Below are 27,682 nucleotides of genomic sequence, written 5' to 3' on the forward strand. Positions count from 1 at the left end.
ATTGAGACAAAAAAAAATCTGAAGACTTATGAAATTTTGGTACAAAAGCTATGACCAACGGAATATTTAACCTAAAATGAAAGGAACAAAATGTACAAGAGAGTAAAAAAAATCTATTTTGATTCTCTAATCATATTTTAATAAATTAAAAATAAAAATAAAACTTTATTAATGACATGTTTTAGTATGAGGTAATCACTTAACACAATACTATTCATATAATTAACAACTGACCCTAAAAAGAAGGATAAAATGTACTTAATCATTACTTAGCCATAGTTTTTTAAGTGTCAAGAAGAGTAAATATTAACAAAAAGAGAAATAAATGATAGACATAATGAAAAAAAAAAAATATAGATTAATTTGGTTATGCCTGAATGTCGAGTTCAATCCAATCATGAATTATTCCATCGTTTTTGGAATTCAACATAAACATACATTTTTCTATTAACTTATCATGAGGTTTATTATTAACCTATTAAAAAAACAATACTAAGTAGTATAGCAATCTACTACACTAATGCACTGAAATACGTGTAGAAACCAAATCAACTAATGAGCAAAATGAATTAGAAAAGATATCACTTAAATGTCACTGATCTCTGAATATATAAGTGAATGTAAAAAGAAATTTTTTCATAAAGAGCTTGTAGATAGAACTTCTTTCAAGAACACTACATCATTTAAAAAAACTAAAATGATGTCCTTAAAACTAGAGAGAATCTTGAATAACTGACCCTTTTACCAAATATGTATTTACGAAAAAAGTTTTTGTTTAAATTTTGTGAGAAATTCCTATAAATATATAATTGAGAAACAAGGTTAATTGATTATTATTTATGATAACAATTATATTGTTTTTATTAAGATATGAAATCTACTAAGAACAATTGTTCAAAACGATAATTTATTATTTATACAAACAATATTCAGGAAAATTTTCAAATAATCAATTATATTTTAAAATTAATCGATTATCTATTTATAATAATTGATCATGAACTAAAGATAATGGTTACTCATAAACTTAATTCTTTTCTGAATTATGACCATCTTAAAATAAACAAATTACACTTCTCTCAAAAGATTTGGTGTATTTAAAGATAGAGTAAACAAATCAAGTTCGTGCATCCTTCTAGATATATAGAAAATTTTATTGTTTGTAATAGAAATCTTTAGTAATATTGCTGTTATGTGTTCTTATTTTTATACGTTCAAAAAATATAATTTTATGTTTAAAATTAGTAATTGTATTTGTGAACGTCAGTATTTAGTAAAGAATTTTGTTTAAGATTATATTTAAAATATCATAAAGTGGGGAAAAACCGACCCCGGTTTAATTGGTTTCTGGATCCATCCATGTAAAATATCACATTTCGACTCATGAATGAATATAACTTCCTTATTTTTCAATGCTCACAAAAATAACATGGCAATATAACATATGTTACAATAGATTTACAAAGTGAACAGAAAGTAACTTTTCAACGGCCAAAACCAAACCACAAATTCTACGAGATGACAAACACAGAAGCAAAAACATTACATATATATATATATATCCAATGCTTCCACAAAAATGTTTACGAAGAAACTGTATTTTGCTGCTCGGTTTTAGCCAACTTTGCTCGTATAAGTTTGTCCAATATGGGAGGCTCCAATGGAACCGGATCTAGACACCGTTCTGCGGTAGCAACAATCACCTACGCCCAAAAGATACAAAAATCAAAATAAGCACAAGAGATGCATAAGATATTAGGAATTAAAAGAAGCTAGTTCAGAACAGGGGGCAAAAGAAACTGTAGACCTAAAGGTAATTTTCATAAGAAAACTGCGTGACATCACCATGGAAAACTATGTTTAAGAGGATTTTTCCTACCTCATCTAGCAAGAAGTCGATTGCAGCTTCATCTTCAACTATATCCCTTAATGGGATCCTTAGGAATTGGATATCCACTTGAATTTGCTGGAATCCACTTCGGTTAAAAGTCTGGAGTCGGGCAAATTCTTGTAAACTTTTAAGGCACAATTTAACTAAAGTTGTAACTACAGACTCCTGCGGTCCATAAGGAAAATGATATCAAGGTTCCCTCCCAATCAACTATTAACATTTAAATCTCCAATATAATAATCATAAAATACCTGTGTATATTCTACTTTGGTAAAAATTTCAACTTTCTGCTTAAACAACTTTGCCAGATGCGTTTCCAAAAGCTGGCTCCTTGCCCTTTGAGTGTTTGACCTACCCAGTTTCTCTTCCCGTAATGGGTTGCTCCTTGAGGAAGCACTACTTCCATTACTATCAGTCCTGCGGTGCTTACGTCTACCTTGAGGCAATATCTGCTTCACTTCCTTAACTATAGCTTCAAGCTGGAATAAAATGAAAATAAAGGAAATTAAAATTTCCTCCAGTTTGCTTCCATTAAAATTTGATCTTTAACCAAAGCGAACAGTGTTGTGCAATCCACAAAGTAAACCTCACCGAATGGAATAAGATTTTTTTATTGTTGTTGCTTCAATTAATTACAGATCATTTTCATCACATTCATTATATTCCACATAAGCAAAATTTATTATGACTAGTATTCAATTGCGATGCTTAAACCATTCAATGCAAACTTAAAAGACACAGAAAAGTGCGGTTGATAATATATAGATATACCAACCTCTTGAAGAAACAGATCAACAAACATATGAACTTCTCTTGGCTCTTTATGCTGTGTAAAGAAAAGAAAAAAATTTCAGATTCAAGCTCTTTAAAGACAACCAATCACCAGTCTTGTGAAAAAAACGGATATAACAGACTGACCTTAACCCAATTAGGGGTGGTAAACCTCTTCTTCAGGAGAAATGATACACTCTGAGTTCTCATATTTACGTACTGAAAAAAAAAAAAACATATAGGGAAACACTGTTCAATTTGAAATATTTTTAGATAATAAAAAATTAGAGGACTTGTAACGGATCAGGTACAGATAACTGGAGATTAAATATCCACCAAAACCAGAGCACTCAAGAAAGTGTACTACGAAACAAAGAAAGTGAAGTAAAGGTTGCTAGTTCGCTTATAAATCAGGCAACAGCCCCTCAAAAGAAACGATCCCAGAACATCAAAGCAAAGCCATAAGAGCTATCCATCCTTAATAAATTCAAAGGACAACCAAACATTGTAGAAAACATGACCATTTTACAATCAAATGCACCATACGTACATATGATAGGATTACAAAGTCCTCTACCAGTCAAGTAAAAGCCAAGAAAAAAGCAACAAAAGCCACAGAAGAAGTTAATAAGAACTGCTCAAAACTCAGTTGTCAACATTCCCGAAAAACTTAATACATCGTTCCAGATAAAATTAACTGACAGTGTAAAAAATGAACAGGCAGCTAAACTAATCAGTTCTTGAGAGAAAGCTCACAATACATAATGTAACAACTGCATCATTTCCAGGTTTTGAATGGTATTGTATTTCACATGCAAACAGGCACTGTCTACAGGCTTAAATGGTCAATCAAATTGAAACTCATCTTTTCCATGGAAACATAAATATTCTATGGTATTAAAATCAAGCTGGAAAACATAAAAATGCTTTATGCCTTACCTAGGGAATATATGAATAAGAATGAGTGACATACAGACAAGGACAAAAAGCGTCATATGAATTGCAACTCCATTAAAAGCAAAATATGAACTTAAAAACGTACCAAGTGCAGGAACTTTTCACCAGCTGACCGAAATTTTCGACATATTTCTCCAGGAACAAATGCAGGTCCAGATTCATGACCTCTAATGCTACCCCCAGAAAAGGAAGAAGCTATTTCCTGAAGATTACAAGGAAAACTTTAGGTATACCCAGAGGATCTGAAACAAAAAGTAACACAGTGAAATTCCAAGAATGGAATATAAGTCTATAAAGTGAACCCTTGCCTCGGTGACTTTTGGGATGACAGTTTGTTCAATGAAAGAAGACAACTGGGCCAGTACAAGGACAAGGCCAGCAAAAGCTTTATCCCCTTGAGCACCCTCTGCCAAACCGTGTGCTTGAATAGATGAGTTACTTCTACCTGAAAATAGAAGGAACTGATCCTCCAGTTTCCTAAAAAAGTCCTGAAGTCCTTCTTGAACCCAATCAATAATTAACTCTCTTAATCTAACTACGATCCCGGAGTTTTCATCTAAAATTTTGCGGAAATCCTGAACGAGAGTGATTAAATGTAAATGAAATGACATAAAACGGAAATAGGAGAAAATCTCAATGGCAACACATGTATGATGCATACATAATTGCATATAAACTTGGTTAGAAGAATCTAAGGATAAAAACGTGCTTACCAACAAGACATTCAAGCTTCCTTGAAGAACTGCTTTTGTACTTGCATCAAGAACAACATCAAGAGAGCACTGTTCTGCACCATCCTTTTTCAGGATTTGTAAGAGGGAGCCTACAAAACAGATGCTATCTCAGTGCACAGTTAGGAAGACAACTTTCTAAAATTTTTCCAGTAGCAAAAACCATGTGAATATATAATAGAGCTATTTTGACAAGTGAGAATCAGCAACAGCATAATTCAAAGCATTCTATGCTTCTGATCATTGTAAAAAAAAAAAAAAAAAATCTGTCACATTGGTGCAATCATCAAACTAAGATTTTTAATTTCTTGATTCTCCTACAAGGTACGGAAAGTATTTTAAACTTTAAGCTGAAACCTAATATCAGAAACATTCTGATTACAAGTCAAAGAACTAACCTGAGATGTCTTGCAGAAGATGAGAAAATGCACTTCTAACAAATGACATGAGAACAACCTTTGCAGCCTGGAAATATTTTGGGTTAGTCGATTCAAATTAACTTGGTAATGATTATATTATAAAAATATGTGAAAGGAAAGAATTGAATAGCTACAACTTAGGTGAACAAAAAAAGATAAATGGATAACCTCAAGAGAATGGTTTGAGAGAGCCGCTTCCTGCAAGACTTCATCTATTAGGAGCACATCATTCCAGATAACTCCTGTAATTACAAATTTAAAGAAGTTTTGAAACTGGTTTAACAATTATTCCCTTTATTTCCTTTTAACTATCGAAATTTTGAAAGATTTTTGTTTTTTATTTAGCTTTCTTCTTCAAATTTCAATACAATACTAATTACTCTTTTCTCATTTATACATTTACTCTTCATCCAATCTTGTATTAGATTACGTTACGTATATGCATTTGTTGGGGCATAGAAATGAAAAAGCGTAAAATAAGAAATCTTATAAATTTTTATTAAGATAGAGAAAATTTAAAACATTTCTTGATTTCTCCAAAACAATCTTAACCATACGTTTATTTTTTAACTACACAAACATAGGGAATGAAGAAAAGTGAAGAAAACTTGAAAACAAAACCTTAAAAAATGGAAAACTAAACAAAATTTCATACTTAGCTTTCCCCGAAAATTTAAGGCGAAAGTTGAAAAATTCGAACATAATAATTATGCTTAGGTACGTTTTATTATAATCTAATAAATAATTAAAATGAATAATATTATAATAATAAGTAAAACAATTTAAATAATAACATTATATAAAATAATATATAATATTCAGTAATTAATTTTATAAAAAGATAAATTTAATCAATTAAATTATAAATTAGTTTTATTATACTCTAATTTTTTAAATTGATAGGTAGAAAATAGATAGTATAATTAGAATTAATAATTTAAATAATTTTAAAATAATTTTTATATTATTTCCAATTTCGTAAAATAATTATTTTATAACTAATTATTTTTTAATTTTAATTTACGTTTATTTTAAATGAATTTTAACTACTGTTGTTTTGGTAATTTATTATATTTTCAATTAATTTAATTTTTTTCTTTTGTTACATCAATAAACTTAACAACAAACTTGTTATTCATCTATCTCCCCTTTCCCACTCTCTTTCTCCTTCTTTCTTTCCTTTTCCACTCCCTCCCCAACAAAAAAACACAGAAATGACACTTAAACGGAAACGGATAAAATAATATAAATACAAAATATTGACAAGTTTAAGAGAAAAAGAAAAGGTTCGGACACACAAATTACTGAAAATTTGCACAAGGGTAAATGGGGAAAACAGAATCAAGTGCTTCCCATTATATTAAACAGGGCAAATGGAATTTAGCTTTTCTCTTTGGTATAGCTCTTTGCCAAGATGTATTAAGGTGAATGCACTCATCAGCATCTTGAAAATATTTCGCAAAAACATATCCATATTACTGATTAGTATTATAGTGGTTCCAATGGATTAAATACTCAAAATACATAAGTAGGAACCTTTAATTTATCATACATAACACAATCTATGAGATGAATATATAGCCAAATACAAATGGAGATAATGATGAGTTTCTCTTTATGGTCCCAATATATCATCTAAAAGACATGATTAGAAATGTTAGAATAACTACATCTATGTACTATCATTATAAAGGGTAGAGTGTTGGAAACATCTATCAGCTATACCTATAGTCGTACCTAGATGTAATTCCCCGGAAGTTCTTCCATTACTTTTGAGAAATTAAATGGAAAAAATTTCCTCTCTTGGTTTGCATATGTGGAATTGAGGTTTATTGGTCAAGGTCGGTCAAGGTCATCATGATCACCTTGAGCAAGATGGAAGCAATGTGCCCCGTGAAAAAGTTGAACGGTGGAAACAAGTTGATTTCTAGTTGTGTGCTCTATTGTGGCCGTCTATTGAACCAAGACTTCTGATATCCCTTAGAGCTTTTAAAACATGTCACTCCTTTTGGAAGAAAGCTCAAAACATTTATGTCAATCATATGCAACATCTCTATGATTCTACAAACAAGCTTGCATCTCTCAAAATGACTAACTATGATATAGTATCATTCATGACTGAAGCTCAATCTAAAATTGAAGAACTAAAAATGTTCTTGGAAGTCGAATCTTTGGAGGAAATTGTTTTGTTACGTCTATGTATTATCATTAACCCTAAGTATAGGGTGTAGAGTGTGAGAAACCTCCTACAATTGTATCTAGTTCTACACCTAGGGTCCTAGTGCAGTCTCTTAGTCTTCTATGTATCTTTGTATCAGACTTTCATTATAAATAAAAAAAAGTAAGAGGGGTCCTTTAAGCCCTCTAATCATATATTTTTAGTTTTAATCTTAAGTTGGTATCATACCTGGACGATCTTGCTTTGGTTTTTGTCTCGTCTTGTCCACCACCCTTAGTTGTCTGCGGCTGTCCAGCTTGGTTCGTCACTATCTAAAGCTACTCACTGCTGTTTTTAACTATCCAACATTGTCAACCACTATTTTCTGCCAGTATGTCGTTGCAGTTTCGTCCGGCGACCACCGGATTTGGATTGCCTCTTCGAGAGACAGCCAACCTTGCCGATGTGAAGGCTAATTTGCCACCATGTGCCACTTCACAGTCTACTGCATCTAGGCGTGTATCCCTCACGTGCCACCTTCCCTCCATCGGAACTTCGTCGCGCCACCACCGCAGGGATCACCAGAGCTTCCTTTCTCTGTTCAGCCCCTTAGAATCTTGTTTGGGTGAGGTCCCGTAGCCTCCCTTGTGGAAATCACCCTAGGGTTTAGGGTTTCTCTTGTTTTTCACGTTTGCTTACTGTACTTTGTCTCCCTAATCCAAAATGATCATTGTAAGTGCTATTTTGTTTTCTGGAAGTCCTTCCATTACTTCTGAGAAGCTAAATGAACAAAATTACCTATCTTGGTGCGCTGCCATTGAAATGTGGTTCCTTGGCCAAAGACATCATAACCATCTTGAGAAAGATAGAAGTCATGTGCATGAAGAAAAAGTTGAACAGTGAAAACAAGCAGATTTCCAACTATGTGTCCTATTGTGGCAATCCGTGGAGCTAAGACTTTTGATGCCTCTTCGGGCCTTCAAGACATGTCACTCATTTTGGAAAAGAGCTCAAACCATCTATGCCAACAACATCAATGTCTTTATGATTCTGCGAACAAACTCGCATCTCTCAAAACGATTGACCATGATATGATCTCCTTCATGAATAAAGCCCAAGCCACCGTGAAAGAACTCAAGATGTTCTTGGAACTCAAGACGTTGGATGCCAACGACATTCAACGTCTTTATGATTATGCGAACAAACTCGCACCTCTAAAAATGATTGACCACGATATGATCTCCTTCATGAATGAAGCCCAAGCTACCGAGAAAGAACTCAAGATGTTCTTGGAAGTCGAATCCTTAGAGGAAATCAAGAAGAAGCTTGACGAATATTATATGGTGATGATCCTTCGTGTCGTGTGTTCGAACTATCATCATGTCAAAGATCAACTTCTGACATGTAATGAGATCCCTTCTATGGATTGCTTGATCACACGCCTTCTTCGCGTGTCGATGACTTAAACTAAGGAAACCCAGGAATTAGTGGAACCATTTGTCATAGTTGTCACCCGAGGTGGAGGACGTGGCGGTCAAGGGCGTCTTCAATGCACCTACTGTAAAAGAATAGTCACACCCAAGAAAACTGCTATTCCCGCCATGGATTTCCTGCCAAAACAACCAATGTCTCTAAGGCTGAAACTGTTGAATCCAAGTTCACTGAGGACAAGTATCAAGAGTATCTACAACTCAAGTCCAACAACTTGGCCCAGTCATCACCATATAATATTTGTCAAGTTTCTTCTTGATTTCCTTCAAAGATTCGATTTCCAACATCTTTAGTTTTTCCACTGCAAATTGGGCTTCAGTCATGAAGGATACCATATCATGGTTAGTCATTTTGAGAGATTCAAGCTTATTCGCAGAATCATAGAGACATTGGATATCATTGGCATAAATGTTGAGCTTTCTTCCAAAGGGAGTGACATATTTTGAAAGCTCTAAGGGACATCAGAATTCTTGGTTCTACATACTGCCACAATAGAGCACACAATCAGAAATCAACTTGTTACCACTGTTCACCCTTTTCAAGGGGTACATGACTTCCATCTTGCTCAAGGTGGGCACGATGACCTTGGCCTAGGAACCACATTTAAACGGGTGCAGGTCAAGAAAGATAATTTTTTCCATTTAGCTTTTTGAAAGTAATGGAGGGGCTTCCAGAGTGAAATAGCAATTCCAATAGCCATTTCTGACCAAGGAAACAAAAAACCAGCGAGCAGATGCGAAAACAACAAGGATATCAGTGTTATTGATATCAGAAAACGGAAAATATTGGATACCCTAAAAATCCTTTATAAAGTTATGGCGAAAACCATAACGAGTTATGGCAGAAATATTAGAATTAAAAGAAATATAACATATAAATATAGATAATTAAAAGAATTTATATTTTGTCTAGAAGAATTTGAAAGGCAACCACTGCCAGTGAGCGGCGGATACCGACGACGACCAGCAATGGACGGTGGCTACCAGCGATGAGCGGTGGCAACCAGCACCAAGCAGCAAGGCCAGTCCAAGAAAAAGAAGAAGGCATAATTGAGAAGGATTAGTTGGGGTATTAGGTTAAAAGAAATGTTTATTGGGCCTAGTGTTATTAAAACTCCATTATGGCAGTGTTATGGTGGAAAACAGTGGCGGTTTTTCAGCCTGCCGCCAAACGAATGCGGTGGTGATGCGGGTTTTCATATGGCGGCCCATGGCAGCCACTATTTTCATAACGAGTGGCGGGTGCGGAACGGCTATGGCGAAAAAGCCGGCACATCATGAAGAAGTAGGGGCAGCGACATGCTGAGAAACCTTGCTTGCGAGATGCAGCTGAGCAAAATGTAACCCTAATTGTAGCGCTAAATATGTTCTCTTTTCTGTGTATTAAGTGAGTTAAAAGCCCAACTAATGTTTTATTAAAAATTGGGCCAGGCCCAATAAACATTTCTTTTAACGTAATACCCCCACTAACCTTTCCCAAGTCTATCTTCTTATTTTTCTTGGGTTGGCCTTGCTGCTTGGTGTTGGTCGCCGCCGCTCATCGCCGGTAGCCACCAGTCACCGCCGGTCTCCACCGCTCACCGACAGGCGTTGCCTTTCACATTCTTCTAGACAAAATATAATTTTTTTTAATTATCTATATTCATATATTATATTTCTTTTAATTCTAATATTTCCGCCATAACCTGTTATGGTTTCCGCCATAACTTTATAAAGGATTTCTAGGGTATTCAATATTTTCTGTTATCCGATATCAATAACATTGATTGGGTTTGAACCAATTTTCAATAAAACATTAGTTGGGCTTTTAACCCACTTAATAAACAGAAAAGAGAACGTATTCAGCCCTGCAATTAGGGTTACGTTCTGCTCAACTACATCTCGCAAGCAAATAAGGTTTCTCAGCATGTCGTTGCCCCTACTTCTTCAGAAGGATGACTTCGAACCACGTTGGAACGAATCTTTGAAGGCCAAAACAGAGACACAAGGTCCAGCGAGATTGGCGACGGCCGACGGACTTACGTTGAGCACATGGCGGCACATGGAGGAGAACTAGCTTCTAGTGTCGGTGGGGTTGGTTGTTGCTCGGAGAGGCGCTCTAGATCCAGTGGTCATCAGCAAAAACAATGGTGGTCGGCGACGGTGGCTAGTTGAGGACAGCGGTGACAGACGTTGAGCAGCGACGAAGAAAGTGTTGGAAATGACAGAGACAAGCAGAGCAAGATCAAACTGCTTTGATACCAACTTAAGATTAAAAATTGAGAAAAAATATATTTTGGAGGGCTTCAAAGACCCTCTCATAATCTTCTACTTGTAATGAGAAGTGATACAAGAATACATGGAAGATTAAAGGACTACAGTAGACACCTAGGTGCAAAACTAGGTACAGCTGATAGCTTGTCTAACACACTACTCCCTACTTAGACTTAATGACTATACATAAATTTAATTATTCTAACACTTATTATGTAAGCATTTTTGTATAAGTTGTTTCTAGAATTATTTCCATAAGTCATCCTTGAAAGCATATCAAAATAAGCTGAAAACTAGTAAGAACATATCAAACGCTATTTTTAGAAGTACTACCATTAAGTGTTTATGTAGTCATATCGATAAGCAGTAAATAAGCCTACTAAACACACCTTGTGTCTTTGAGAAATACAACTGCATTGCTCAGAGGGAGAACAATTCCATGTAATTTAAAAATATCCAGGCATATAAATAATGAAATTGGATAAAAAAAATGCTACATTTTGTATTAAAAGTAAATATCATATAACAGGCATGGGACGAATGCCACTGACTCATTTAATGCTGTACAGAAAGTAGAAAGACATATAGCTTTAGAAATCAAGTACTTTTCCAAAAAGCTATGAACACACACAAACAAAACACAAAAAATGCGGAAGTACTAGCAAAGGCCAACTACTTACGAAGAACACCAAGTAGATCATCCGAGCAAATCCGTGTCTTTACATATTCCTCAGCAAATACAAAGTTCCTAACATATATTAAAAAGTGTGCATATTATATAAATTTAATCAAATGTGAATAAAAATGTTTCTTGAGGAAAAATAATGATACAAACTTGGTAACTAAGTCTTCAGCAAGTTTAACCAATTGTTCATCGGAATCAGGAAATATAACTCTAAAAGCACGAACTGCCTCCACAAATTCATGAACAGCTGCCTACATTAAGAAATGGGAACAATGATAGATCCTAATTCATCAATCTTATAACATCAGGTAAAAGAAAAAAACATACATACAAACGGAGGTAAAATAGGCTGAATAGAAAGGGAAAATATGGAATTGGATTGGAAAAGTAATAACATATCACATATTTCACAGATTATTTGACATGACCATCCATGTAATCATTACTTCTTTATTTCCTATTATCAACCAACTCCTTAACATTCTTGTCCAGCAAATGAACATCAACAATTGTAGAGCTACTTGCATAAGTAAAATTTTACGAATTTCAAGTATGAGTTAAAAATCTCACATTAAATGGCAATGAGAAAGTTACGTAATATATCAGAAATAAAGACCCATAAAAACAAAGCTTTAAGGTCTTGGGTTGGAGGTGGTGTTATGATCTCTTATATAGTTAATTGATGGCTCATTAGTGATGAATCTCCCCGTGTATCCCCCTAAAAAAATCCCAACAATAGTATTAAAGTATGGTTTGTCTTAGAAAATGGCTTAGAGGAAGGTAAGTACGTCTCGTTATAGTAAAACACAACATAGTTAGGGTGAGGGAAAATGTGTTGAGGTAGTTGATAGATACAAGCATGTTCCATTATAGTAAAAAACCTATGGTAGAACTCAACACACACTTAAAGGAAAGATTGTTAGGAATTCAAGTATGAATTTAAAATTTTACATCGAGTAAAAATGAAAATGTTGAGTAACATAAGAAAGAAAAAAAAACTCAAACACAAAGCCTTAAAGTTTTGGGTAGGTGGTGTCATGATCTCTTATATGGTGACTCATGACTCATTAATGATGAATCTCCCCAATGTATCCCCAAGAAAAATCCCAACATGTACATTGCCTAACTGATGCATGGAAACTTAAGATTAAAAAAGAGAGAAAAATATATTCTAGAGGGCTTAAAAGACCCTTCTTATGATCTTCTATTTGTAATGATAGAAATCCAATACAATGAGAAGATGAATGATCAAAAGACTGCACTAGACTCCTAGGTACAAAACTTGGTGCAACTCATAGGTACATCAGGAAGTAGTTCCCAACACAACTACTTCCTACCCAGATTTTAATACTCATTCTAACAACTTCAATCTCTGCCACATATTCATATTCAACACTTCAGGATACTAAACCGATACTTATGGATGAAGTGTGTAATCTATGGAGTGGTTATACTTTTATTATGACAATAATTTATAATATTTTTTTTTATTTTGACAATGCCCAAGAAATGTGATTTTATGAATCAGCACAATTGCAATTATATATTCATTCTGTTTTAAGAATTTGTATACATTGCTAAATATATCTTTCATGTATAATATCTTGTTATTTTCAAAATAAACATATCACCATATTAGATACGCTTCGTATCCCATACATGTATCATATTCATGATCATAGCCTCACAAAAACATCTACATCTATATCTTTTTCTTTTTAATACCTAATCTATAACTAGCTTAATTTTTTTGGTGAAGAATATCTTGCTTAAATTGGTGCTCTAGGATACACACATAACCTCAATGTTGTTTTGTCGTCAACATCTTAAGTAGCCAAATATATGATAGTGAATTAGTAATATGAGATATCATTGGGTACGAGAGAAAGACAATATACAAAAGGATAATGCTTTGGCACTAGTTACCTCGTGAGCAGAATAGTCCCTGGATGCATTGTTCATTTCTATAGGGTTAAGTCGAATATCTGTAATAGATTGTTCTAACTTTTCAAATAACTTCGTCTTTAAATTATCCACCTGCCAATAAATTGAAAACCTAGCATCATGCAACATTTATTAATAACACACAAAAAAATATGATGCTATTTCTCTCTAAAAGGTAGGGAAAGAGAATATGGTGGTTGCTCAAAGCTCTTCATACAACGCCAAAAAAAAATCATCATGAGGCAGTTCTTCAACAATAAAATTCAGAAAATATTTACTAGCTGATAATATCCCATCAAATCTTAACTAGCATGCAAAAAGAAATTTTTCTGTTTATAAAAAGTGAACAAACCGGAAAATCCAACTGCTTAAGAAGCACTGCTGCATCTGCTCTCACTTGTATTGATTCAGAATCTGAAAACAGTTTCCCCTGGTTAGAGAGAAAAATGTCAAATCATGATAACAAGCTTCCAATAAAAACAAGAGACTATATATGTATGTTAATGTTAATAGTGACCAATTGAACATTTTAAATTTTACCGTGTTTGGAAGATCAGATTAGAATGGTGCATTGGGTAAGCTAATCCTATCCAAGTTTACTATGATGAATTCAGTAACTACAAAAGATAGCATCTAGCTATCCATCAATTGTTGATTTTACAACTTACCAATTAAACAAGCCGCAATTTATTTTCCATTATTGCCAAAAAAGGAATAGATAAAGAAACTCAGTGTCAACTTGCATTTTACTTTATGATTCATCTCCGAACAGTCTGACATAGATGAAAGAACTATACCTGTAAGTTTTTTACTATGATAGCCATTGCTTCTTCAGAAGCTTGCTTACAATCCCGGAATGATGAATCTCCATATGCCTAATAAAGAAGGGGAAAACGAGATATTTCATTTGAGACCTGGATTAACATGTTGTATGTAAAAATAATAAAGGGATTGAATCAGAAACTATATAAGCCAGGCACAACCTTAAAAATTGGCATTGCTCCAGTATAGAACCTGACGGCATCTGCGTATGCTTCTGACTTGATGCACTTACCTAGTCTATCGGGTAGATCATATATGAACTACCCTTCGGCAAAGGTGAAAAGCATGTCAGTCATATTCCACTTCCACAAAAAACGCTCACAACTCACATCACTAACTGATATATGGAACATGAATATTTCAGTAATCCAAAGCCACCAGAATAAAGAATTAGGTACGCTTGCTTTGATAAGTAATACCTGAACTTTACGAAGAAGATTACAAGTCCGATGCACTTTCTCAATATGCTCCCTTTTGTCAAATAGAGAACTGTTGACACTGTCACTTCTTGACTGCACAGACATGATCTGCATTGGAGAAAAATGTGAACTACAATCAAACTCCTTTTCTTCCAATCACTATTTTGATTCTAATACTTTCAACAAAGTTGGTACGCTACGGTTACCTTCTCAAGAAGCTGTTCCATGTTTGTCTCCATCCCTGAAATGTTACTCTTCATCCTGTTCAAAAAGCAAGCATTAGATGCAGACAATTTTGACACGATAAAGCAAGAGAGGGAGGGTTATATGCATACATGCCTCTTTATAGTGTCTGTGGCACTAATGAACTTGTTGTAATTCTCGTAGACCAGCATTTGCAAGTCCGTATCGAGATTCTTTATTTCAGCAGCCACTTCAACGTGACGTTGAAGCAGTCCTTCCAAATTGGACTTGTACGCCTGCATAATGCATCCATCCATTCAATGAAATCGAGTGAAAGTTCAAATTCAAGTTAGTTCAAGTTCGTGTTTCGCGATGAGAGTGATTAATTGAAGAAGAGGGATACAATTTTACCAGGATATTCATGTACTGATCGGGATCGAAGGAAGTGGAATTGATATCGTCAAGGGAAGCGTGTTTGGAAGTGGTGTCAGAGTTGGAAGGGTCTGGGGAGTAGAAACTCGATAGCAGATCTCTCATCCTCTTCGCCTTGTCGTCCATTGGTGCTTCATCAGTTCCCATTTTCCCCTTTCTCTTCTCGTTTTCCTCCGCTGTGTCGGTTGAACCAACTCCGTTCTCCCTCCGATCTGTGAAACGAGTTTGATCTTTGTTGAAAGTTGAAAGGGAATGACCGTGTTGAAGTTCAGTGGAAAACGGGCCTACATTGCTCCTTGGCCCATGTCTAGTTGACCTGGGCTGACTACCCGGAGCTCGATGTCAGCGACAAGTCTGGCCCAGCTTTCTTATCCTGATAGATTGACCAAGAAATTAGGTTTTTCTTTCTACACCACCGTTGGATCTTAATAGAAGTTCAAATAAGCCTTGTGAGTTTCGACCTTCAATTCATGTGATTTCGCATTTTTGTCTTTTAGGAATACCTTAGATGTGTATTTTTTTCTGGATTATTCAATTTATGATAGCATTGTCTGTGTATCTCTCTATGAGTCACCATTCTATCAAGTTCTAAGAGCGATATCACCACAATAAGATTTTTATCTTTGTCTATGCAACCGAACTACAATAGTCATTAGTTTAGGTATGATCTAATTCTCTTCATTATAACTTTTACACTCATTGATGAAATCATTTATATACCCTAACTATTTGTCACCAATGCTGTTTGGTTGGGAGTTTTGTATGTATTTCAATCTTTTCATTTCTCACTTCAATTGGTACAAATGTTTTTGTTAGTCTATGCATTGCTGTGATTTTAGCAAGCTGAGTCTAATTGACCTCATTAAAATTATTTTCTTTCACTAAAAAATTGTTTTTAATTAACTTTAACTATAAAGATACAATTATAATTTTGTTATTTCAACAAATAAAATATTTTTTTATTTATCACATTGATCAAATAAATTATTCACAATTTTTTGGTAGTCAAAACTTTTCTTTCTTTTTCTAATCTCATTTTTCTCATTTTCTCAAGTTCACCTCTAATTCCAACACAACCTAAAATTAGGATAATCAGTAAGTCTATTTTTATGTGTTCGTCCCATGAATCTCTTCTATTCAATCCCATCATGTAAGAATTGCTATGCTAAAAGAAGTGGTAGATCGTGTGCACTATGAAACCGTGAAGTAAAAGTGTATTCCAAAGTGTCAAATCCAAAAGTGATAGTATATTATAAATTTAAAAGTTAGATATGTTTTTTATCCCTTAATTTCCAGTGAAAATTGGAATTAGTTTTTTTTTTAGACATTGATCTAATTTAGTCCTCAAACTTTATAAATGCGTGAGTTGAGTCTTTTTAACCAAATTTTATTAAGTTTATTTGACGTTTCAGACGTGTTTTATGATAATATTTGAGTTAGTATTGAAGTAAAAATGTCTCAAACAGTGCAAATAATTCAATACTATCATGAAATAAGCTTGAAACATCAGATAAATTTAACAAAATTTAGTTAAAATAATTAAATATATGCATTTCTAAAGAGAAGTGACTAAATTTGGTCAAAAGTTTCGAGAAGAGACTAATTCCAAATTTTACAGTTTCAGAGACAAAAAACATATTTAACCATAAATTTAACAATTTGAAAATATCTTACAAAATTCACAATCCACATGTTGAAAAATATAATTCTATATCAAAAAAATCCAAAATAATACTAAATAAGTTTTTTTTTTCTGAATTTGACAATTCATAACTTATGTTTTTCTAACTATATATTACATGATATTTGAAAAATTATTTTTGTCTTTTGAAAATGTATATATAATGATTCTTTTTCGTGTCCCTATTTTTTTTTTATCTTTTAAATATTTTAAAAAAAATTAAATAATTACTTTTTTTAATTTTATTCTTCAAGTGACTTTTTTTATAGTTAATTTTTTTTATTTAACCATTTTTAACTTAGTATTTTTTTTAACTGAGAATTTACTTACAAAAAATAATAAAAATTATTTATAATAAAATTATAAAAATTATTTATATTTAATTTTAATAATATTATTATTATTATTAATTTTTTATATATTTTATTATCATAAAAAACATAACATGCATGCACATATATTTTCACTATTTGTAAATAAAAAGAATCTCTAACTACTATTTTGCATAATTAAATTAAAAAATTTAAAATATTTATAAACATTTACTAAGGTGTTCAAATTCTTCTCGAATAAAACGAAAAATTTACCTATGTCAAATAATTTTATTACACAATATATCTTTACCTATAAGATAACATCATGTTAGATTAGATGTAGATGTTCTCTATTTGTTATTTGACTCGAAAAAGAAAATTTATATCATTATTTATCATATATCCAATTAAAAAATACTCATAAAATTTTTAAGACTTGCAGAAGTCAATGAATGTAGGTAGATATTAAAAAAAATAAAAATTTTAAAATTAAATTTAAATTAAATTATTTCCATTTATAATAAATTATTTTTTTATTCATAATTATTATTCTTTATAATAAATTATTTATTTATTTTTAAAAAAATTACATTTATTTTTCATGCTTTCAGTAAAATTATTTTAATATATATTTTTTTTCTTTTTCATTCATCAGTAGTTATTTTTTCCTTTTATTTCATTCTACTCTTAATAAATATAAATGTATTTTGTATAATAATTTTATGAGATTATAATATCATCAAATATTAATATAATATCATATATATTTCAAAAATATTTACAACGTAACACTTATGTTTACTTTAATAAAATATAATGTAAATTAAATTAAATATTAACTAAATTTTATTTTAAAATTTAACTTAATAAAAATATTAATTTAATTTAATTTTACTTAAATTTAACATAATAAAATATAAATTAAGTAATATTTACATCTCATATATTTATAAACAAATATTAAATTATTCACTATACCTTTAAAATACTCACTTACTATTTATACCAAATTTTATGGACAAATACCCACAAATATAAGCAATTTGTCGTCTCTGTTCATCCCGAACATAAATTTGTACAACATTTAAAACTAATCCGAAAAGGGGCATAATGCATAATAGAGGTTCGTGAAGGTTGTTGAAGATAATTTTAAATAGAAGTTTAGGAAATATGAAGGTGGAGGAGGAATTAACGAGGGAGGAAGAGGCATTACCAGCAAATTAATTTCAGCTCCAAGTCCGATGTAGCTTCTCAATAATTCGGTGTCGGTGAGTTATTCAAGAGAAACATTTATCACTTTGAAAGATTAACGAATCCCAGTACATTTTATTTTACATTTTTCCCTACGGTATCATCACATATAGAGATGTGAACATAATCCGTATCCGTGGATAAAATTTATTATTGTAAAAAATAAATATTAAAAATAGGTATAAATATTTTTTATATTCGTATGTTAACACGGATATTATAGTATCCGTACTCGTGGATACTCGTACCCGTTAAACTTATATATATATATATATATATATATTAGTAAAAAACATTATGAGTTTTCATTCAGTAATGGTGGTCGGATTCTTATTCTACATAGACTTGTTATAGACCAACATGGAAGGTAATGAAATTAACACTTTTACTTAGATATTTTAATTAGGTGATTGTTAAATTGTTTTTAATGAACTTCTTATGTTTTGAGGCTTCTAGATTAAAATTGGACTGAAACTTTATTCAATGTTGCAAGATGTGGACATTGATGAAATTAGTAATTTTTTTAATATTTCATTCAAAAATAAAATACAATATAAATTGTTTTTCATGAATCAATCGAAAAAAATGAACTTGTTGATCCAAATACTAATTATGGTTAAATATTTATTTATTTTAAATATTTTTCTAAATACTCGTGGGTATCCGTGGATAACCGAGAATATAAAAAAATAGGCGGAACGGATACTCGACAGATATAGATACGGGTATGGAGTGAATATTTATCCAGCGGGTAGGGTACGGTCCGTACCCTACCTGCCCCGTTGACATCCCTAATCACAAACTTCTTTATAATTTTTTCTACAGGATAAACTATTTTTTATAATTTAAAATTAATTTATAAAAAAAATCATATTATTTTGTAAATTTTTATTTTAATTTATATAAGAACTATTTTTAACTCATAAAAAAGTTTCTTTCTTATTTTTCAAAAAAGTGTTGGACTTTTTTCACACAAATCTTAGGAAATTATAAACGTGGTAAATACCATACTTTGGTTTTCTTCCCTCCAAGACATCAAATTTCCATTTTAACCAAACATTTTTTTTATTTCAATAAATTTAATTTTTAAAACCTTTTCAATTATTTTTTCCTTCGTTGGTAATTTTTTTCTTCTTTAATTAAAAAATTAATGATGTTTTAATGAATCTCGTGCTTATCTCTCACTATAACAGAATTTTATTTGACCATTGATAAATGTTTCAGGCATTCCTCACATTTATGTCAAAATTTACATTATTCACATTAGGAATGTATTATGTAACATTAATAAATTATCTATTAGTTTATTAGTTAGTTTAATTAATACAAATATATTTAATAAACAGTCTTTAATTACCTTTTTTAAGATTTTAAATTTATAAATTATAATTTTTTAACTATTTTTTAATTTGTATCTAGTTTTTTAATAATACATTTTTAATATATATTCTTTGTATTATATTTTCCCAAATTCATAGCATAAAAAATAAATTTTAGTCTCTAAAATACGAAATTATTTTCTGTTAATTTTTGCTTACGTAGTTAATTTTCTTAACTATTTTTGTACTGGATATAAAATTGTTATTTTGTTGGTATTTTAAATGTTAAAAATAAGTTAAAAGCAAAACAAACTAATGTGATTTGAAGAATAAATTTTCCACTAATTGTGATTAAAAAATAAGTTTGAAAATGAAACAAAATAGTGTGATTTTGAAGAAATAACTACGAGAGTGATGTATGAAATTTACATCCATGTACATTGGAAAAAAAATTGAGAATGGTTAAAATCGAACGCTTACCACAATATAAAAGTTATAGTCGTTTATTCTGGACGCTAACTCTTTTTTATGTAAGAAGGTAACACACGCTCAAGCGCCACTATTCCATTGTAATCCGGCTCATTTGGTCTATGTCTACAGGACAATTGATGTTACATGTAAATATTGATTGTGACCTTGACTATGATACCAAATGTTAACAAAAAGATGTCACCACTAGCCCTTTGAAGTTAAAGATTTAAAGATTTTAATGGATACTTAAGTAAAAAATACTTCAATAATAGGGGTGGCAATGCGGTTCGGGCCGGCCCGTTTAAGCCCGCCCCGCATACCGCTTAGCCCGTGGGCCCATGGGCCGACCCACTTTTTTTCCTTTTTTTAATCTTTCTTCAAAATTTTTTTAATTTTTTTAATTTTTATGATAGAACTTTCAATGTTTAAAAATTTGGAAACTTTTAGAAGTTCACAAAATTAAGTAAAGACTTTGGGGAATTAGATGATAAATTGATAATTCAACATTTTCATCATATTCATACTACGACATACACAATGTATTCTTTAAATTTTAGCACATTAAAAATTACATAATACTTGTTTTTTCCAGTTATACAAGAATTTGAAACGTTAATGCAAGAGTCCATAAAATAAGTAATTAATATAAATAAATGCAAGTTTTTTTTTTATAATTTTATGCGGGCTTGCGGGTCGGCCTGCGCGGTCTATTCGGGTCGGGCCTATGCGGGCCTACGGGCTCACTACCCTAACCTGTCCCTCATTTTTTCTGCGGGCCTGCGGGCCGACCCGACGGGCCAGACCCTAATTGCCATCCCTATTCAATATTAAGGGAAACTCAATATAAAGATATATAATATTTAGAGTGTCAAGTCACTCTGGATAAAGAAGAAGCATAAGAGGAATAATCAACCAAGTCACATCTCTTTAAAAAGGAAATCATTTTTTCAAGCACATAATCAATTAAGATTAAAACATAATTAAATTATGTTTCTACAATTTTTTACAAATAAAAATATCTTTTGAATTGAAACTGAATTTATAATCAAGTGTTCTTGACTAGATCTTCTCATAAAATTCATCATTTCTGCATATAATAAAAATTGATTTTCTAATTTATTTGAATTAATAAAATTATGTTTCTACGGATTTTCAAAAATAAAAATATATTTTAAATTGAAACTATTTTTTAAATCAAGTATTCTTCGATTATATCTTCTCCTAAAATTTAAAATTTATCTTTTTTGCAGATAATAAAAGTTGATTTTCAAATTTATTTGATTTTATTTTTTAATTAATTGAATTATTTTTTTTAAGAAAACTTAAGTAAAATTTTTTAAATAATCCAATTTGAGAAACAGAAAACAACAACACACTACCACTAACTACTACTCAGTGGAAACACGAAAATATTAAATAAATTTTTGTCTCTGTTATTCAAATTGGTTTGGTTGAGAAAATTCACATGTAAAAATATTCTTACAAACATATAATTACCTGTGAGATAATCATAATCGCCTAGAATAGTACTTATAAACATTTTTTTTTCTAAATAAATTAAAATTACATTAATAAATATTAAGGTAAAATTTTTTAGAAAAAATTATAAACTTTGTGCTTATTAATTATACTTTAATCATTTTCCTAATATTCTCCTATCTCTAATAAAGATAATACTATCATTTATTAATTTTCATTAATAACTATATCATTTTATATTAAATACAACAACCGAAATTTCTTAATTGATGAAAACTAGTAAACAAAACAACGAAATACAATATTAATCTTATCATATTATTAACAAGAAAATTAGACAATAACTACTAATTTTTCAACAAAAAATAAACTAAAAAATAATGATATCTATGAAAAAACTTACAATTTAATAAAATAACTAATTTATAAAAAATAGTTATACATAATATTTTAAGATAAAAATATTTATGAAAAAAAGTAAGTAGATAGGAATATTTATTGTTTTTATTTTCTTACCATTAACTCTTGTCAGGATTGAATTGAAAATCGTTTTGATACAGCAAATATTTAAATGAAATGTGCGTTTCCTAGTTTAAAGTCATGTTTTTCAATTACTCCAATTACATAAGAGAGAAAGAGTAAGGTAAGAGTTGAAAATACTTATTATGGATGCGTGAGGAAAATAGCTGTTTCTTTCTCTGTCGTCACGTTGGCGCCAGCTGTGACGCGTTGTCATTAAGCTCTCAAAGAATAAAAATTTCCAATTAATTATTCCTACCCTAGTGCACCCTAGCACGTTTTCCACCCCAACCTAACCCCACATTTTTCTATAAAACCAAACTCTCACACCTATTGAAACCTTCTTCGGATAAACCTTTTCACCTTCCCCAGATTCTTCTACCCACCCCAAACCAAATCTCCCTTTTGTGTCTTCTTAATCCATATCCTATCTTCGATCAAACTCTTCTGTTCTACCTTGTTCGAAATCAAATGTTTACGGAATTTCTATGACCCTGGCGAACCCCATGCGTCGAATCCGTCTCCTCCACTCCTTCTCCGTCGTCTTCCTCTACTGGTTCTACGTCTTCTCATGAACTCCCTCTCAATCTCGTAGCCTCTTCATTTCCCCCCAATTTTTTTTTCGGATTTCTGACAATTAATTAGATCTACAAAACCCTAATTTCCCTAAACTTGGCAAAAACCACCAAATTCGATTTCAATGGCTTCGATTCAACGTCCTGCGAGTTCAGGATCGTCGGAGGGAGGAGATCCGGCCGTTGACGAGAGGAAGAGGAAGCGGATGGAGTCGAACCGCGAATCGGCGAGGAGATCGCGGATGCGGAAGCAGAAGCAGCTGGAAAACCTAACTGAGGAAGCAAGCCGATTGCAAAGCGAGAACGTGCGTCTGGCGCAGAACATAAAGGCGAAGGAGGAAGCTTACGTTGAGATGGACGCCGCCAACGACATCCTCAAAGCTCAGACAATGGAGCTCGCCGATCGTTTGCGGTTTCTGAATTCAATTCTCGAGATCGCCGAAGACGTCGGCGACCTCTCCGTCGAGATCCCGCAAATTCCGGACCCTCTCTTCAATCCTTGGCAGATCCCCCACCCTATGATGGCGTCGCCGGACATGTTCCTCCATGGAATTCAAGGACTGTTTGCTTCATAATTGAATTAGGTTTTCCTGTGGTTAGGTTTAATTATTGATGGTGTTGACAAATAAAATAAGGGAATGGTGGTGTTTGAGTGATAGTGTGTGTGGGTTTTAATTTTTGTGTGTTACATTATAGGCTCGTTCGTTTTGCGTTCGCTGTTCTGAATGTATTTGCTTGTATCGATATTGTGATTGAAATTACAAATTGGAGAATGTGTTGTATTAGGACAGAGTATCCGCCATGGATTGTGGTTGTCCCATATTCGTTAAGCATTGTGGCCCTCACTGATTTCTTTGGCTCGATATTGAAATGGGGCTCTTTATTTCATTTTTAAATTTATTCATATTAACTAAACAAAACTATAAATTAATCATTAATAATTAATTAATAATTCTTACAAATATAATCTGATTAGAATGTTTCTAATATTTACTTTTTTATGAACTATGATAATGTGAATGTTTGTAAGTAAAATATTTTCTCCTTTCCTCTCCTTATGAAATTAGCAGCTTAGTATGAAATGGTCTTTTTTCACATAGTCTATGGTCAATAGAATGTAGATTTCGAGATATCAAATATGAAACGTAAACGTGTTTCATTGTTTTCGAACAGATTCATAAACGTGTTTCAGATTCATAAACTAATCACGCAGGACAGACATTTTTGACGGATTCTTGTTTGTTTCAGTTGCAAAGAACTTCAGCATTATTGTTAGGCTCTATATTTTGTTCGTTTTAAAACGGCCTCCTTTATTTTTCGCTTGTTATTATTTCCATATATTCACGATTTTGGTAGGAGTACAAATTTCTACATTCAAAATATTTTATTAAAACAAATACAAATACAAAAGTTATATGAAAAAAAAAATTTTACGTGACCACCTTCTAGAGATGTCAAAATGGGTTTTAACCCGTGAGCCAACCCAGCTCACCACGGGTTCGAGCCGGGTTGGGTTGAAAAAAATTTAACTTTTCTAAAAGTGGGTTGAACTTAACCCGGCTCACTTAACCCACAGGTTAAACGGGTTGAAGGTGGGTTGGCCCACTTAATTCACCAACATTTTTTTACAATTTTTTTTAATTTTTTTTAAATTTTCTTTTAATTTTTTTTAATAATTATTTACTACTTCTATTATATTTGTTCACAATTTCATATTTTGAAATGCTAGAATGTTGCTTAATTATATTTGAATAGTTTGAATGTTTAATTAATTTGATTGTCAAGTTATATATATGTTGATACTTTAATCTTTATAGTAAATTATTCAAGTAACCGTCTTATAAACAATTTTTTTCTAAATTACAATGAAAAAAATGTATAGTTTTTTTATTTATATTTTGTTGAATAGCATGACAGAAAATTTGTAATATTAGTCATGCTTTCTTAGACTAATGAATACTTTCTTGGAAATAATTCTTCATATATTGGTGGTGAGCATGATCAAAACATTGGTTCTTGATTTTACTATGATTGTCATCTCATGGGTTACTTAAAAATTTATTTAAATATTTGAATACTAAAATAAATAAATAAATAATTTTTTTAGGTGGGTTGGTGAGCCAACACACTTAACCCACCAATCTGTGGTGGGTTGAGCCGGATTACAAAATTTCTGGCTCACCAAAAAGTGAGCCGGGTTGGGTTCATTCATTTTCAACCCGGCTCGTGGTGAGCCAACCCGTGTGAGCCGGGTTGACTCACTTTGACATGCACCTTCTAATAACAGTTAATAAAAGTAACTCATCAAAAAAATAAATAAAAAATAAATAACAATTAATTTTAGAGACAAAAAATAATTATTTTCTGTAATGATTAATTTAAATATTAATTTACAAACTAAACAATATTGATTTTTAAAATAGTTATTATTATAAATAAAAAATTATAATTGGTTTGTGATTTAAATTTTAATGACTAACCAATATTAACTATGAAAGCTTTGATTATTATAAAAATTAGTGTCTAAATTAGTCTTTACTTTATAATATAATTATAGTTTTTTATTTATAACAGAGATTACTTTAGATATCATACTTATAAAAAAAATATTTTTTATTTAAAAAGTTATTGTTATTTAAGGATTTTATATTAATGACTGAATAAACTTTCACTTCTCTTTCTCATTTATAACTTGCTCAGTAATAAATAATTATATCATTAAATATCATGAAATAAAAAAAAAACTTATAAATTTTGATAAATTGTTAGTGTGAAATTATTTACTCTTAACTAAATAGATAATACTGTAAGTATGATTTCTTTAGAATAATATTATGTTTAATCATATTGTCAATAAATTAGCTAAGTCAAAATGAATAAACTTTATGTTGCTAATTTGATATATTATGTAGTTTAAAAAGAATGACGTGTTTAAATTTTAAATATAAAGTTGGATTGAACAATTTATTTTTCAATTTTAAACATATACTTTTAAAACGACCAACTGACTATTTTCATTCCTAATTTAAAAATAGTTGACTTTAATTCTTACAAAACAATATCCCAAAATAATAATTTTAAGTGTTCCTGTAGGATAATTATCATATTTTGTTTTAATCAGTTGTTTGGTCAACATGTATCTCTGTTTACAATTCATTTTAATTCGATTATCAAACAACCGGTAGAACTGAATATTAAAATTAAAGGCGCTTTGATTTTATTTGATTTAAATTTAGTAATATTTTGGATCAAATTAAACTAAATCAATATTTTTAGTTCGATTTGAATGTTTTTGTGATATTTTATATTAAAAAAGTTATTAAACAATTTTTTAAATTAATAAATATAAAAAGGGTATTATTATCTTCAATTTTTTTGTTTTATTTTATTTAAAAAGGTCTTTGTTATATAATTTAAGTTTTTAACTATTTACTTAAATTTCTAAGGTATTTCTTTTTTTTTATAATATTTCTTTTTTCATCACTTACATGTAACAGAATATTTTTCTTCAACAACTCACTTGCATGAAAAGTTACTCAAATATCAAGGGAGAAATTGAGTGTCTAGTTGATTGTTTCTAAAGATATGAGTTTTTTTTTTTTCTTAGAAGATGAAGTGATACTTTTTCATCATAAAAAGCTATTTCTTGAAATATGAATTTATTCTTATTAAGTAAAAGAAATATAAATACTAGTGTTTTTTAAAAAGAATAGTTCTTTCTAGTTTGGAGTAAGCTGATATGTTAATTTCTTACTAGGGAGGTGGCAATGTGGGAATTAACAAACCCAATTTTTAACGCGGTAAAAACTCAAATGGTTAATTTCCCCATATAAAAGTAGTGGAATATTCTGGATTCCTTGCTTTACATTGATGGTTAAGGTATCTTTTTCAATTGATTCGGATTATTCCTTTGCACACTGTTTGCGTTGCAGTACGCTCGTAGGTTCGCGCGTGATTTACCAAGTGGTGTGAGATGCCGTATTTCAAATGTCTCGTTTTGATTAAAATAATGTCACCAACCACTTTGGGTTTCGTAGTTGTTGATTGATATTTTCACTTTCCATGGTTGGCAAAATTGACCTCTCAATTTTTCTACTTATAAATGTTGCTCTTATATAATTAAATATATTCTATACTTTAATTTTAAAGTAAGACAACACTTTCATTTCTTTAAAACTTTACGTGACAAAAAAAGTAACATTAAATGACGATGATCGAGAAATCATTTTCTGATTGGACTAAAGTATAGTGCGTTTATTTGTGGTAATTACATAGTGAAATATTAATAAATACTATTTTAAAGTGAATTTACATATGATTTAAGAAAAAAAGCATGGACCGGTTCAGATAGGGTAGCCCTAGTGCACACCAAAGGCCATTTTTTAACGACTAATGAGATAAGGACACTTCACTTTTTATTCTACACTTACTTAACACTTATAAAATTATGTTTTTGTTTTAAAATATAAAATCATTTAGGAATAATTAAATGAAAAAAAAAATTTATTTAAATGTTGAATAGGTGTAACAATATTTAAAGATGTTCGTATAATATTTTCCTTTTCTAACAAGGGGGAAAATGAACTTAATGATTGTTTTGGAATAGATTAATAAAGAAACGTGTTTGACTATTTTATTATCTGTAAAAAAATAAAGTTAAATAAATCTATTGAATACATTTTCAAGCCAAGATGAGAAGTCCCTATAAATGTTTCGTCCATTCTTAAATATGAAATTCCTGTTTATATTTAATTATTCTTTTCCAGATTATAATTATTTTTTTTGTAGTTGTTTATCTTTATTATGATGTTAGTTTAACATTTTTTTAAATTAGTAATTCAAGTTAATAATTTATATTAATTTTTTCAATTAATATTTAATAATGAATAATAATTTGATTGATTGTCGGAAAGAATAC

The 27,682-nt window shown here is 31.0% G+C and overlaps 1 protein-coding gene and 1 pseudogene across 2 annotated transcripts; one reads left to right on the forward strand and one right to left on the reverse strand.

Annotated features, from left to right (window-relative positions):
• Positions 1-1,374: 1,374 nt before the first annotated feature.
• On the reverse strand, positions 1,375-15,404 carry LOC114191695 (vacuolar protein sorting-associated protein 51 homolog). The gene is made up of 20 exons (XM_028081042.2): positions 15,135-15,404; positions 14,880-15,019; positions 14,747-14,801; positions 14,541-14,648; positions 14,283-14,381; positions 14,097-14,174; positions 13,652-13,729; positions 13,282-13,392; positions 11,506-11,606; positions 11,351-11,418; positions 4,938-5,011; positions 4,749-4,815; positions 4,333-4,442; positions 3,928-4,194; positions 3,705-3,821; positions 2,810-2,881; positions 2,667-2,717; positions 2,143-2,370; positions 1,880-2,056; positions 1,375-1,703 (listed from the first exon to the last, which is right to left on the reverse strand). Exons 1-20 carry the CDS (start codon positions 15,300-15,302, stop codon positions 1,584-1,586), a joined length of 2,289 nt encoding a protein of 762 aa, XP_027936843.2. The 5' UTR covers positions 15,303-15,404; the 3' UTR covers positions 1,375-1,583.
• Positions 15,405-22,512: 7,108 nt separating this feature from the next.
• LOC114192372 (bZIP transcription factor 53 pseudogene) lies at positions 22,513-23,549 on the forward strand (annotated as a pseudogene). The gene has a single exon (XR_014996486.1). The product of XR_014996486.1 is annotated as a bZIP transcription factor 53 pseudogene (transcript).
• Positions 23,550-27,682: the final 4,133 nt, after the last annotated feature.

This window comes from Vigna unguiculata, chromosome 7, assembly GCF_037176805.1.
Source record: "Vigna unguiculata cultivar grain cowpea cultivar isolate G323 ecotype 2 chromosome 7, ASM3717680v1, whole genome shotgun sequence".
Lineage (NCBI taxonomy): Eukaryota > Viridiplantae > Streptophyta > Magnoliopsida > Fabales > Fabaceae > Vigna > Vigna unguiculata.